The sequence below is a fragment of the Schistocerca nitens genome, chromosome 7 (genome assembly GCF_023898315.1).
Source record: "Schistocerca nitens isolate TAMUIC-IGC-003100 chromosome 7, iqSchNite1.1, whole genome shotgun sequence".
Lineage (NCBI taxonomy): Eukaryota > Metazoa > Arthropoda > Insecta > Orthoptera > Acrididae > Schistocerca > Schistocerca nitens.
In genome coordinates, this window is record NC_064620.1 from 520879381 (window position 1) to 520893975 (window position 14595).

At 41.5% G+C, this 14595-nt stretch overlaps 1 protein-coding gene across 1 annotated transcript in view; it reads left to right on the plus strand.

Annotated features, from left to right (window-relative positions):
• Nucleotides 1–14595, plus strand: part of LOC126195722 (uncharacterized) — a 52736-nt gene that overhangs the window by 21775 nt on the left and 16366 nt on the right. Inside the window, exons 3-4 of the mRNA XM_049934351.1 lie at nucleotides 190–716; nucleotides 11458–11557. Coding sequence (XP_049790308.1) covers nucleotides 190–716; nucleotides 11458–11557 — 627 coding nt within the window. The remainder of the gene's footprint in view (nucleotides 1–189; nucleotides 717–11457; nucleotides 11558–14595) is intronic.

A 14595-nucleotide genomic window follows, 5' to 3' on the forward strand; every position in this document is an offset into this window, starting at 1 on the left:
TTGGGTGGCTTGCGGAGTATAAATGTAGATGTAGATAAATGTAGTGGGTATTTTGGCCGGTTTCTCTGTTGTCCCAGTCAATCCGTCATTTGCTCACTTCAGTTCGGGAGTTGGGCCTTGGTTTTTATCCTCTGATCTAAAGTTAACTGGAACAGCACACTGATTGCTGACCGATACTGTGTGCTGCAGCTGCTGCCACTCACCGCCTTATCGCTGTGGGCCCTGGAGCCGGTGACGGACGCCCCGAAGCTGGTGACGGTGGGGAACTCCACGATGGTGGTGCGCCGCGAGCCACTGGTCCTCTGGCTGCCGCTCGACACCCAGCAGTCGCCCGTCTACGAGATCGTCTTCGCTCTGCAGGTCGTCGGCATCGTCTCAGTGTCCGAAGCTAGCATCCTGCTCGATATCTTCCTCGCCTGCCTCGTGATCCACGTCACGGCGGAGATAGCTGTTCTCAACAAGAACGTCTCCAGCATACACATGGCCAGACTGGATGAGAAGCGCAGTCACCTTCAAGAATCTGGAGACGTGACTGCTGTTGGTCGAGAGAAGGACAAAGGCGTGGTGCTGTTTCCGGGCAGTGAAGAGTGTGTCAAATGGTCACCTGTAGTACCCGCACATCTTCCTAACAACACACTTCTCTACGACCAGGATGCAAATAGACGACTGTATGCCAGCTTAAAGACGAATATTCAGCATCACCAGACCATTATACTGTAAGTCTGTATCTTATTTGTAGTCGATCACGTATTTTCGTTCAGTACTCTGAATATCTCATCTGTTGGTGACGTTAACCGTGTCAGATCACCTAATCACAGTTCTCGTCTGGAGGTCATTAGATCACTTGTTCTACACAATTTCTAATAATGTTTTGTCGTAGCTTCAAACCTTATTTCGATTTAAGCAAGCCGTTACAGTCTCCATCTTTCTCTCTCTCTCTCTCTCTCGAAAAAGAGAAAATTTAACACAACGTAGAGGATGCTCCACTGAACAATTTGAGGTAGGGAACCTGGGATCGGAGAAGCCAGCTTAAGGAGAGAATAGGAATAAAATCACATTACTGTGTATTTCTTATTCACATTAGTTGGAGTTAACTGCAAATACCATCACTGGCACAATAAACGTACCATTTGCACTGTACCTTACAAAATGTGCTGAAACTGACGGCCACCAACCTCAATGCAAGCATGACGAATATCCATGGTGTGTTCCGAATCACATTATAGGCAGCTATAGTTCTGGCAACTAATCCCATTTTTTTATCCACTGGGATCTAATAAACAAGTGACTTTAGATATCCCCATAGGAAATAATTAAGGGAATTAAGATCACGTGACCTGGCAGGCCATGGAATAGGACCTCCCATTCCAATCCAGCGACCAGGAAATACAACACTAAGATGGCTGCGGGCATTTACACTGAAATGAGGCGGTGCACCATCATGTTGTATCCCCATCCTCTCATGAGCAGCCGAAGTTACGTTTTCCAGCAAGTCAGGTAAGAACTCCTTGCACGAACCTCGAGTACTAATGGCCATTCAGAAGGCCAGGTAGAATATATGGATGTTCCGTCCTCCTTGTTTCCTTGCAGGAAATAAAGAATTTACACATAAATAAACAGCACATTACGTGTAAACTTGTTCGCATGTTAGTTTTAAATGAGCTGGAAAGCAGTAATGCTAGACGAAGTGGTAGAAACATTTACTTACATATCTCCTTAAACTGGATTCTCCGAGTCCAGGTTTCCTACCTCAAATTGTTCATTGGACCATTCTCTAAGTCCTGATACATTTGTGCACGCTCTTACGGAAGCACCCTGTACATGTCTAACGAAATAAGATGAATTGTCTGTTATATGAAACGTAGAAGTCACCTATTAGTTGGAGTTTACCTCTTCGTCAATCCAGTCAAATTGAAGTTACCCGTAATTGCCGAAAATGAACGACAGACTCCTACCCCATACTTGTTTCATACAAGCTACAATATTATTAAATCAATAATAATCGTTTTGACTATGGAGCATTAACGCCCTACCCTCCTTCCTTCAAAAATGGTTCAAATGGCTCTAAGCACTATGGTACTTAACATCTGAGGTCATCAGTCCCCTAGACTTAGAACTACTTAAACCTAAGGACATCCCACTCACCCATGCCTGAGGCAGGACTCGAATCTGCGAGCGTTGCAGCAGCGCGGTTCCGGACTGAAGCGCCTAGAACCTCTCGGCCACAGCGGCCGGCCTCCTTCCTTCGCTCCTTCCACAAACCTCTACGTGATAAATCTACTAGAGGTCAGTCGTCTTTGGTGGTTCGTTGCAGAGTAATTGCACTCCATTTCACTTTCTTGCTGTTTCTCCTCTTCATCGTCAGCGTTTGTTCGGCAATGTATCGGGTTCTTCTCTTTTGACTGTCTGTCTTATTTGGTGCGATCTTGTGCTTGGTGAGAGCAGACCCCGCAATCTTCAGGTCTATACGGATGGTATCTAGCCAACATTGCCTCGGTCTCCAGAAAGATCGTTTACTGTTCAGCAAAAACCCACGGTTTGCTCCTCTGTAGATGATTCTTAGAGCTTCGAAACCAAGTTCTCAGTTAAGTCTGGCTGTTATTGATGATGTGTGTAATAATTTCGTACATTTGCCTGTGATATGCTGTATATGGTCAATGAATCTGAATTTATCATAAATAATTATTCCAAGATATTTTAATCTGTCATCTTGATGCAATTGTTTATTGTTCAAGAAGATGCTGATTTTTGTTTTCTTCTTTTCCTGTACTTTTTGTAGGGCCCGCTATTTCTACTCATTGAAACAAATTTTATTTTCGCGCCATAATTCTAAATTTCATATTTCAGTATTACAAACGCTCTTAGCTTTAGAGGTGCTGCTTCCTTTCGACAGTACGACAAAATTTTCAGCGTAGGCGATCGATTGTGTTTGCGTTGTGTAATTGATGTCGCATGTTCCAGTTTCTAAACTCCGACAAGAACCTTGGGAGTATGCTTTGACTAAATTTCTCTCAGTCTTGTTGACAGCCAAAAATGCCATCATCCAAACAACTTTGAACTAAATTGTATAACTTTTTAGGATACTGAAATTCCTGTAGTGTATTAACAAAGCTAGGCAACACAACGGTATCGAAGGCTCCTTGTACGTTCAGGCATACCATTAACAGATACTGGCTATGCACCAAAGTGTCTTCAAGAAATTTCTAAAGTGTCTGTAGTGCTTTTCTGCGGAATAATCCTATCTTGACAGGTGTTTAAAAAGCTCTTTGAGGAAATCAACTGAATGATTTTGTTTGTCAGCAGTTTTTCCAGCACTTTTACCACCACATGCAAGAGGATGACAAGCGACATTTAGTGACATCCATATTGTTCTCCTTGCCAGATTTTATTATTGGTATTATTTTGGCTTACTTCCATTTCTTCAGAAAGGAACCGTATTTCAAGAAAGTGTTTTAAAATTTCTTGATGTACTTTAGAAAAACACTGAAGGAGTATTTTGCTGCTGATTCTGTTCTCACCAGCACTCTTATTTTGTTTCACGATTTTTATTTATTCAATAATTTCTTGTTCTGTAAATTTTCATTCATCAGTCGTTTTTATAGCTTTCGGTTTTGTTGAAACATTTGTTTATGGTGCTCGCTAGCTGCTGTTTCTCCGTCTGATAGTGCAAAATAATCAAGCATGTAACTCACTTTGTCTTCTAAACTAGACGTGGAAGTACTATCTGATTTCTTTACAGTTATCTTCAGCATTGTGTTTCTAATTTTTGTACACAATAAACGATAGCTTAGGTTCCATGGGTTAAGTCACCTCAGTGGATTTGCGTGTTTCCTCTTTCTCATTAATTCGAGTGCCCGCCAGCGAATTGATTTGTTCAGCGTGCGTCTCTGAATATCGTTCGAAAGCTTTATTTCAGACTTTTTCTAAAATTGTTTCGTTTTAATATACAATTTTCTCCACTTGTGTTTCTCCTTCAACTAGTTGGCTCATCTTATCGTCTATTTCCTTCATATTCGTCGTGGCGCTGACTTGAAAATATTCGCTGGAAAGCTCGTCAACTACATACTCCTCAAATCACTGATGGGAATGGATGTGTTTCAGACTAAGTTTTCATTCTGATTAGCCACATATTTAAGTATACTGCAGTGAATTATATATGACCTGAATAGCTTTCTCCTTCGTTACGTTCCCATTTATGCACTATAGGCAGCATGTGAGAGGTTCCTATTATGATGTCAATGTTATTCTTGCCTCTGCTACTTTAGATAGTTGTTGTGTCACAGCCTTCGATCATTATGAATAAGTCTCTGACATTCAAAAAGCTTTCCGTTTCTTTACTTCTGTTCTTGGTTACGGAATGGATCCACCTGCTCGATCTTGCGTTGTGCCCTGCGGCAGTTAAAATCGCAGCCTCTTTCTGCGTAGATAAAATTTTATCATTTTTTCCTAATTCAGATCGTTGAACACTTACACGATTTGTGACAAGTGTTATTAAATTTCACATGAAAATATGTTCAAGACTTTTTTTACCTATTCTACCTCAACCAGGGCCATTTCACTTGGGATCTGTGCAAGACACAGCAGCATATCTGTTTTCCTTTAAAACTATTTCTTCGGTATTCTTATTATCTAACGTGTTCTATATCCTGGACGATCGCCACATTATAGCTCAATTCGAACGTAAAGCACATCTAATCTAACCTTAGAGACAGATGGTATTTCGTGCATATACCGAAGTGCGCGGCCGTATTCTGACGTTTGAGTACCAGATGAGTTGTTAGCTGTGAAAGACTCAAATTGGAAAAGGCAACTCATGCGCTTGAACTTCTGAAACGCCTTACATGTACAAAGGTCCATTTATGTGTTATGTCGCCTTCATGCAGCTAGCGATCGACATGTTCATCTTGTCATACGAAGATACAGAAATTGCCACCTACGGTAAGAGAACATATCTGTGCCATATGTTATATCACTTACCGCCCGCAAGTAGTCATTAATGTCGGTGTCGCGTATATTCTCGATTAGGACAACTTTTACTGGAGAGATTGTGTTGTCACGGAATTGGAAACTTTACACTTCCACTCAAGATCTCCTATTAAACAATGTGACACTCGGAATTACTTCCAAAAATACTTATTCCTTGCAAAATATTTCGGAGAGCTCGTTCAGCCGTTGCTATTGTCGTTGCTAACCAGATATAATCCAGTTCTGTTTCCTTTCCTCCGGGATGGACAACATAACCGGACTAAATAATACACTCCTGGAAATGGAAAAAAGAACACATTGACACCGGTGTGTCAGACCCACCATACTTGCTCCGGACACTGCGAGAGGGCTGTACAAGCAATGATCACACGCACGGCACAGCGGACACACCAGGAACCGCGGTGTTGGCCGTCGAATGGCGCTAGCTGCGCAGCATTTGTGCACCGCCGCCGTCAGTGTCAGCCAGTTTGCCGTGGCATACGGAGCTCCATCGCAGTCTTTAACACTGGTAGCATGCCGCGACAGCGTGGACGTGAACCGTATGTGCAGTTGACGGACTTTGAGCGAGGGCGTATAGTGGGCATGCAGGAGGCCAGGTGGACGTACCGCCGAATTGCTCAACACGTGGGGCGTGAGGTCTCCACAGTACATCGATGTTGTCGCCAGAGGTCGGCGGAAGGTGCACGTGCCCGTCGACCTGGGACCGGACCGCAGCGACGCACGGATGCACGCCAAGACCGTAGGATCCTACGCAGTGCCGTAGGGGACCGCACCGCCACTTCCCAGCAAATTAGGGACACTGTTGCTCCTGGGGTATCGGCGAGGACCATTCGCAACCGTCTCCATGAAGCTGGCCTACGGTCCCGCACACCGTTAGGCCGTCTTCCGCTCACGCCCCAACATCGTGCAGCCCGCCTCCAGTGGTGTCGCGACAGGCGTGAATGGAGGGACGAATGGAGACGTGTCGTCTTCAGCGATGAGAGTCGCTTCTGGCTTGGTGCCAATGATGGTCGTATGCGTGTTTGGCGCCGTGCAGGTGAGCGCCACAATCAGGACTGCATACGACCGAGGCACACAGGGCCAACACCCGGCATCATGGTGTGGGGAGCGATGTCCTACACTGGCCATACACCACTGGTGATCGTCGAGGGGACACTGAATAGTGCACGGTACATCCAAACCGTCATCGAACCCATCGTTCTACCATTCCTAGACCGGCAAGGGAACTTGCTGTTCCAACAGGACAATGCACGTCCGCATGTATCCCGTGCCACCCAACGTGCTCTAGAAGGTGTAAGTCAACTACCCTGGCCAGCAAGATCTCCGGATCTGTCCCCCATTGAGCATGTTTGGGACTGGATGAAGCGTCGTCTCACGCGGTCTGCACGTCCAGCACGAATGCTGGCCCAACTGAGGCGCCAGGTGGAAATGGCATGGCAAGCCGTTCCACAGGACGACATCCAGCATCTCTACGATCGTCTCCATGGGAGAATAGCAGCCTGCATTGCTGCGAAAGGTGGATATACACTGTACTAGTGCCGACATTGTGCATGCTCTGTTGCCTGTGTCTATGTGCCTGTGGTTCTGTCAGTGTGATCATGTGATGTATCTGACCCCAGGAATGTGTCAATAAAGTTTCCCCTTCCTGGGACAATGAATTCACGGTGTTCTTATTTCAATTTCCAGGAGTGTAACTCGGCCTCTCCACAGAACACTTAATGGAAACAAAAAAAAAAAAAAACAAAAAAAAAACAATATTTACGATTCTCTCCATTCAACCAATAACATATGCACCTACATAACAAACAGACGAATATGAAACTGCATGTAGGCACAACAAAACAAACAAATGACGATCGGAAAACGCACAGCAATAGTTAGCAACACTGTATACAGTAAATACCCACAACCAACACACAGTGAAACGTTTTCGCAAATTCGGATATCCCGGTATACACACAACACCTAGATACTAATCTAATGCTACACATTTGAAAATAATATCACAAAATCGTAAGAACAATCCGTAATTTAAGATTACGAAATTAGCGCTCCAAAAGGTAATTTCTTGCCTAACAATAGAAAGTAATGCAACCACTGCAATATGGCAACATTTCTGGAAACATTGTACACAGTGATTTAGTAATGATGTTACAAACATTTAGGAATGATACAGAAGGTTACATTTATCAATTTGAGGTAAGGGACTCAGGTCGAAAAAGACCGAGTCAAAAATTATAGGCGAAGCTCTTTACCTTCCATATTTTGGGAGGAGGAAGTATAGACCAAAACAAAACAAAATAACTAATAAACATCTATTATTAAGTGCATACCTCAAAGATGGTGTGTCTGTTCCAACTGATATAATAGATAATTTGCATGGTGACGATGACCTAATATGCTTATTTGTTTTTTTACAAATTTTAGAAAGTACCGGTATGCTACTGAAAAATAGCCGTTCTTCTTGCTCATTAACCGTTTCTAGTTCTACATAATGATCCCAGGAAGGCCAAAATTGACAAAGCGTTGGTTAGGATAGTGACTGACGATTACTAACCTTTATCAGTAGTCGAGGATAACGGTTTCAAAAATTTCGTCAATCTGTTGGATATTCGGTATAACTTTCCAACGACGAAAAGGCTCCGTCAAATGACGGAAGAAACATACGAGCCCAATTGTAAGGACGTCACGGCCAAGAAACAAGTGCCCAACACGTGTCGTTAACAACAGACATGTGGACGTCTTCGAGCGCTGAATCATACTCAGATGTACCTTTACAAAGTCTGCCACCGAAAAATACACGTATTGTGGAGGTCCACACATCCTCCCAATTCACAGTATCCCTTGTGGAAACCATAAATGAATGAAATCCATGTGGTAAAGCGAGAAACATAGTAACTGACAATGCTGAAAAGATGAAAGATGCTTCCAGGTTCACCACAGGCGTTCAGCATTCGCTTTCTTTCAACCATACAGAAAAACTCATGGTAAAGCATATTGTATCCGATATTCAAAATGTATAAAAAAATTTCAGAGACTAGTGCCGTCGAATTGATAGCTTTTTTAAGTCTAGTTGTTTAGCAAAGGAGAAGCTAGAGACTGTACAGCAGTAGTTACAGAAAGAACGTCAAAAATTGGTTCTAGAAATGGAAACGCCTTGAACCAACACGTTTGCAATGATGATGATGATGATCATGATGATGATGTCCCATACTCCGAGGAGCGCAGGGGACCGTGTGGGGGACCCGCACCGCTGACTAGGCAAGGTCCTAGCGGAGGTGGTTTGCCATTGCCTTCCTCCGACCGTAATGCGGATGAATGATGATGCTGAAGACATTTGCAATACTTGACCGCAAATGTGAACAAAGAGAGTGTGTCGCTGCTACTTTAGCTTGTTTTCGGAACGCTTCAGAGTCGCTCAGTGCTTCAGAATGGAAGACAGTACCGCGTCTGATTTAGGTCAAGGGCGAAAATATTGTTCCTCAAAATATCTTTTTTTGACTCTGAACACAACACAAGAAGAAATCACTTTTAATTTGTTTATAGTGATGTAAGGGGACCACACAGCAGTTCAGCTCGAATTAAATGGATTTTCAGTTTTCATCATATTTCGATAGATTAAGGTTTTATTGAAGTGCTCTGAAGAGAATTTTGCTGAAAAAAATTTTTTTCGATCATTTAAAGAGCATTTTCCTTCCACGTGTGTTTATGTGCCACGCCCACTTTTCTGTCACCGTCTTTTCTGCATATATTTTAGATCTTTATATCCCCTACATCGCACGTTAGGGATATTTTTACTCCCAAGTGTGTTGGCTATCCTTGGAATGCAACGGTCGGTATTCTTTTGCTTCTGCTGTTTGTAAACAACACGCTTTCAAACACGCGGTTAGTTTGGTTCAAGTGTGATTGCGAGTAGGTGTTACAGAAAACTTGCAGGTACACTATGGGCAGGCAATTAGGAGAAATAAAGAAAACCTGGAGACAATTAAGAGGTATGTTTGGGCCATATTCTTCCATAAGTCCTCTACTGATGATAAGCCATTTCATGGATTGTGTCCATCAGGAGAAAATTCGTGGTGCAAATACAATAGGGATCAAGCAACTAGAGAATCTTATTCTCACCAGCATTGTCTTCCTGATGCTGCTATTAGAGCAATTAAACCTATTTTCAGAGACATGGCGCATCCTGACCTTCTAAGGAAATGTCTGCATGGGCAGACACAGAACCCAAATGAATGTTTCAACAACATAATTGGGAACCGCCTTCCTAAAACTGTATTTGTAGGCATGCATACAATGAAACTAGGAGTTCAAGATGCTGTTATTACATTCAATTGTCGTAATATTGGGAAGTGTTGCGTACTGAAAAAGCTGGGAATTAATCCTGGTGAAAATATGACCACTGGGCTGCAACATTGCGATAAAATGAGGATAGCCGATGCAGACAGGACTGCATCTAATATGGCCAAGAAAGGAAGACTAATATCTGGGAAGGTGAAAATGATGCTAGAAGACCTGCTAGAGGTCAAAGAAGGGCCATCATATGCAGCAATTCAGTTTTAATTATCTGTAAGTAACAAATTTCAAAAGTTTTTTCTTTAAAGTCAATTTCCCGCAAGTTAAAATTTTCAGTACATATGCCCCATTATATCAGAAACTGTCATAGTAAAATGAATGAAATTTACAGAGACTCTGCATAACATAAAAAGCCACCCTGGTACTACATTCATTAACATTCCCCCTTAGGAAGCTCACAAAAAATATTTTCTGCAGAAAAAACTTAATATTTTTTGTTAGTAAATTTAAAGAAGCATTTCTTAAAAACTATAAGATGGATAAAGTAGCTTTTAGTATAGTTGGCTTTATTAGCATCATGTAACATACAGTAAAAATATTAAGGTCCTGCATCAAATAGTTTTTTCAGAAATAGGTCAAATACTTCGCTAAATTAACGTGGGTTAGATGGGCAGGGTGTGGTCCCTTTAAGCAAAAGGTTGCAAATGAGCATTTTGGTCCCTGCTGACGTACAATAATAAACGGTAATTACCTGAAGAGCTTTTAATCATATTGATAACAAGATGGACCGAGTCAGATGAAATAAGGGAAAAAATAATTAGAAATTAAATGTGTAATAAATTAATTAAATAATATTAAAGTAAACTGCAGATACGGTCCCAGGAATAAGTTACTGTTGCAAGACGTGTAGTATAGACAACGTCAACAGACGTCGTTAGATTGTGTGGCTAGCAGAAGCTCAAGTCTGTATCGCGATTGATAATTTTATTTATTGATTGATTGCTGTTTCTACTGATGACCTGCGCACTAGAATACACAGTTATTATAATTACGTTCCACAGTACAGTAATTAAATAGTTTCCTACTTTTATAAATAGATTAGTTCGGCACCGATATGACTAATTGTGATCGTGAGAACATATTATAGCCTGTAAGAGAAGTCGTGGAGGCAGTACCCACAGGCGTCGCTACAAAGTTCGTCAGAAACCGAGATTTCCCTATTTGAGACGTCAACTGTTGGAACAGTGTTAGTCATGCTCAAACTCAGTCGTAACTTACAGTGTAAAAAATCGTTGCACACACATACGTGGGTCGAAATCAGCGAGGTCGTCTACGTCACACAGTTTTAGAAGAAGAGCGTGGATGACATTACATACAATAAAATAAACAGGAATTGTGTAAAGTTAAATATGGTAGGAACATGTAAAGCGGTAAAACCACACAATAAGAAAAGCGTGTAAAATATTGAGATAATTTCCACATGTGAGAACGGTACTCACAATTCCAGGCCCAATGCACGTAAATCTTGACAGAAGAAATAAGTAATTGTGTAAACAATAACATTTTTGAGATAGTTGGTTACATAGTATATTATAATAATATCTACGACACGACGATCCACCAACTATCCAACTCTTTTCTTACAAACATCAGCTGTAAGATTTATCTAGATAAAATGGTACAGAATATTAATTGAATGTGACAATATTTTCCGTAACGATTTTTATTTCTTATTTTATATATTGTGCAGTAGTAGATGCAACCCAAGCCAAGGCGCCGTCTCTCGTCTTCTTTATCAGTAGAAGTCGTGGAAGGACCGTGGACGAGAAAATTAAAAATATAAAGGGCGAGGGGCTTATGCCCTTACCTGAATCAGCAGACAGCGCAGATTTGAACAATATGCCAATTGTCTCACTAGCAGTCAGTAAATTATACCAAAATATGAGAATGTAAAGGAGAAATATTTTCTGTCTTTTCTTTTTAACAGTAACAAAAACATCCAGATGCTTGCTGGACGGGGAAAGAGAGAGAGCAAGCAAAAAATCAGTACTTGTGCATGGTAACTGTATAGTGGTTTCCTTTCAAAAAGACTACTACGTATATGTCAAACATAATTATAACCGACAGAAGTGGGACATAATGGACCAAAATTATCTTTTGTTTCTTTCTTGACAGATGTGTGAACGAGCTGGAGCAAGTTATGAGTATGTCGACGTACATCATTCTGCTTGTGAACGCGCTTACCATTTGTTTACACGCCTTTGGATTTGTTGAGGTTGGTGTTCACTGATAAAAGCATTTAACTGAAAACTAATAGCTATGATGTATCCTATCATATGTGACTAAAAATAACCTAACGTAATTATACACATTTTATGTAAGAAATACTGTACTGAGCTAGTGATAGTATGCAGTGGAGGATCGCAGCTCCTGACCACCTCCTTCAGTAATGAAAGCTCTGAAAAAACATTTGCCTGAAAACTATTGCGAATAATACAACCAGTCACCTATTAATAACAGTAATCTGACATAATTACACATCTTTTATTGTAAGAGACACTCTTCTGTGGTAGTGACAGTATGAAGTGGAAGATCACAGCTTCTGACCTTTACCAACAGACATTACTCACGTACTGCATCATGATCAATATTTGCTTATATGCACTGACACGCCAGAGCCAACTAGGTCTTTAGTATTTCTGTTATCTTTGCGTGGACGTTTAATGATACGAGGGTTGCCCAGTAAATAATGCCCCATATTTTTTTTCTCCGAAATAAAAAATATTAGAAATGTGAAACTTTAGGTGCGAGTTATTTGAAGTTTCCCGCGTGTGTACGCAAAGTTTCAATTTCCTCCGACAGAGAGCGGTGGTGTAGGAATGTTCTAAAATGGCGTCTGCAAGTGACATCCGTCAGAAACAACGTGCAGTGATTGAATTTCTCGTAGCAGAGGAAGAAACCGTGGGCAATATCCATAAACGCTTGTGCAACGTCTACGGAACATCTGCAGTCGATAGGAGTACTGTTGGTCGCTGGGCACAGAGGGTGAAAGCATCAGAGGGCGTTGCTGCGGAGCTCCGAGATTTGCCGCGGTCGGGAAGGCCTCCCACGGCTGTCACGCCTGACATGTTGCAGCGGGCTGATGTTCTCATTCGACGGGATCGACGCATTACGACTCGACAATTGGCACTGGAGTTGTCAGTAAGCAAAGGAAGTGTGGATGTGATTATCAATCAGCTTGGATACTCAAAAGTGTGTGCAAGATGGGTTCCTCGGTGTCTTACTGTCGATCACAAATCCCAAAGAAAAGACATTTCTTTCGATTTGTTGCGACGCTTTCACGTTGACGGGGAGGCCTTTTTGTCACGGATTGTGACAGGTGATGAAACTTGGGTGCATCATTTTGAGCCCGAAACAAAAAGACAATCGATGGAATGGCGTCATGCTTATTCTCCACAGAAGAAAAAATTCAAAACAGGTCCTTCAGCCGGAAAAGTCATGATGACTGTGTTTTGGGATTGCGAGGGCGTAATTCTCATTGATGTCATGCCAAAAGGCAGTACCATTAATTCAGAGGCTTATGTCAAAACATTAGACAAACTTAAGCAGCGCTTCCGGCGCCTTGGGCGTCATGTTAACCCACAGGATGTTTTGATTCAGCATGATAACGCTCGTCCTCACACAAGTTTGAGGACTTGTGAAAACATCGCGAAACTGGGTTGGATAGTGTTACCCCATCCACCCTACAGCCCCGATTTGGCTCCTTCAGACTTTCACTTGTTTGGGCCAATGAAGAATTTCATTCGTGGAAGACGTTTTGCCGATGACGAAGAAGTGATTCACGAAGTGACAACCTGGCTCCGTAGGCAGAGTAAAGATTTTTACCCGCAGGGAATACACGCTCTTGTGTCTCGCTGGAAAAAGGCCGTCGAACTTGAAGGAGATTATGTGGAAAAATAAAGCAAGTAGACAAAACATCAGTCTTTCACATATGTAAATTTGATTGTTGTGGAATAAATACTTCTGGAGAAAAAAAATATGGGGCATTATTTACTGGGCAACCCTCGTAGTAATAGTAGACGTTGTCGAGTTATAGTTGTGTTCAGAGTACTGTACATGTCGTAGTGTTATAGTTTAACAAATGACTTGTACACAGAGGCACTGGCAGGCTTACGGGTCTAGTTTGTCAGAGGAAAGAAGAGATAGAGGGCAATGGATTTATAGGAGGAACGATGCGAGCATTTTCTTGAAGTACTCAGAGAAACAATGGAAAGTATAAATGTTCTAGGCACTTCAGTCTGAAACCGTGCGACCGCTACGGTCGCAGGTTCGAATCCTGCCTCGGGCATAGATGTGTGTGTGATGTCCTTAGGTTAGGTAGGTTTAAGTAGTTCTAAGTTCTAGGGGACTGATGACCTCAGATGTTAAGTCCCATAGTGCTCAGAGCCATTTGAACCATTTTTTTGAAAGTATAAATCATTATGTCCAGTCTCCAACCTCCTGAATACAAGGCCACTCTGTTTTAAACAGCGCAATCTCGTTCGATTTATTCCTTGTGTAAAATATTCTTTTCTTTATAAGGTCTCTGCAAATAAGCTATTTCATTCGATGAAACGTTTGTGCTACGCTATTCATTCATCTCTCAACACACACTACACAACATCAGGAACAGGATTCATCATATTTGTTTCCATTTTGTGTAAAGCAACTTCTCATTAGCTTGTCCGAAAGACTAAGTCAGTACCCCTCTATTATGCATGAGATGTTGAGCTCAGAATAGACGACAAGATTTTAGTAGTATCAGTTGCAGAACTTTGGTGTACGATTTCGCAGTTAGTAATCTCTTTAATACCCTTAGGTAATTTCTGTTACTAGTTTACTCTTTATTAGAAAATAGTATTTTGCATTTTACGTTTATTCTTTCTTTGTAAATGTACGTTATTTTCAGATTTCATATGATGGCCATGAACAAACCTTTTAATGCAGTAAGTTAGTTATCAAAGTTTTTGATGTGCGTAACTGGTTGGTAAGTGCATTCGCAAAGATTAGTTAAAATTCTCAGTGATTTGACCACACCATTAGAATGATCCCGTTTACTAATTTTGGTTATTACTTTTACGTCCCTTTTCCGAAAATTTTAAACTGCTGTATCTTCATATGTTGTGCATTTGTTCGACAGAAAATAATTTGATATCAAATAATTGGGGAAGGACAGCACATGTCTAGTAAGCCAAAATGGTGCTATATATAAAGATTCTTTATTATCGTATTATTTGCTGGTGTTATAAAATTATTTTGGCTCCCTAGTAAATG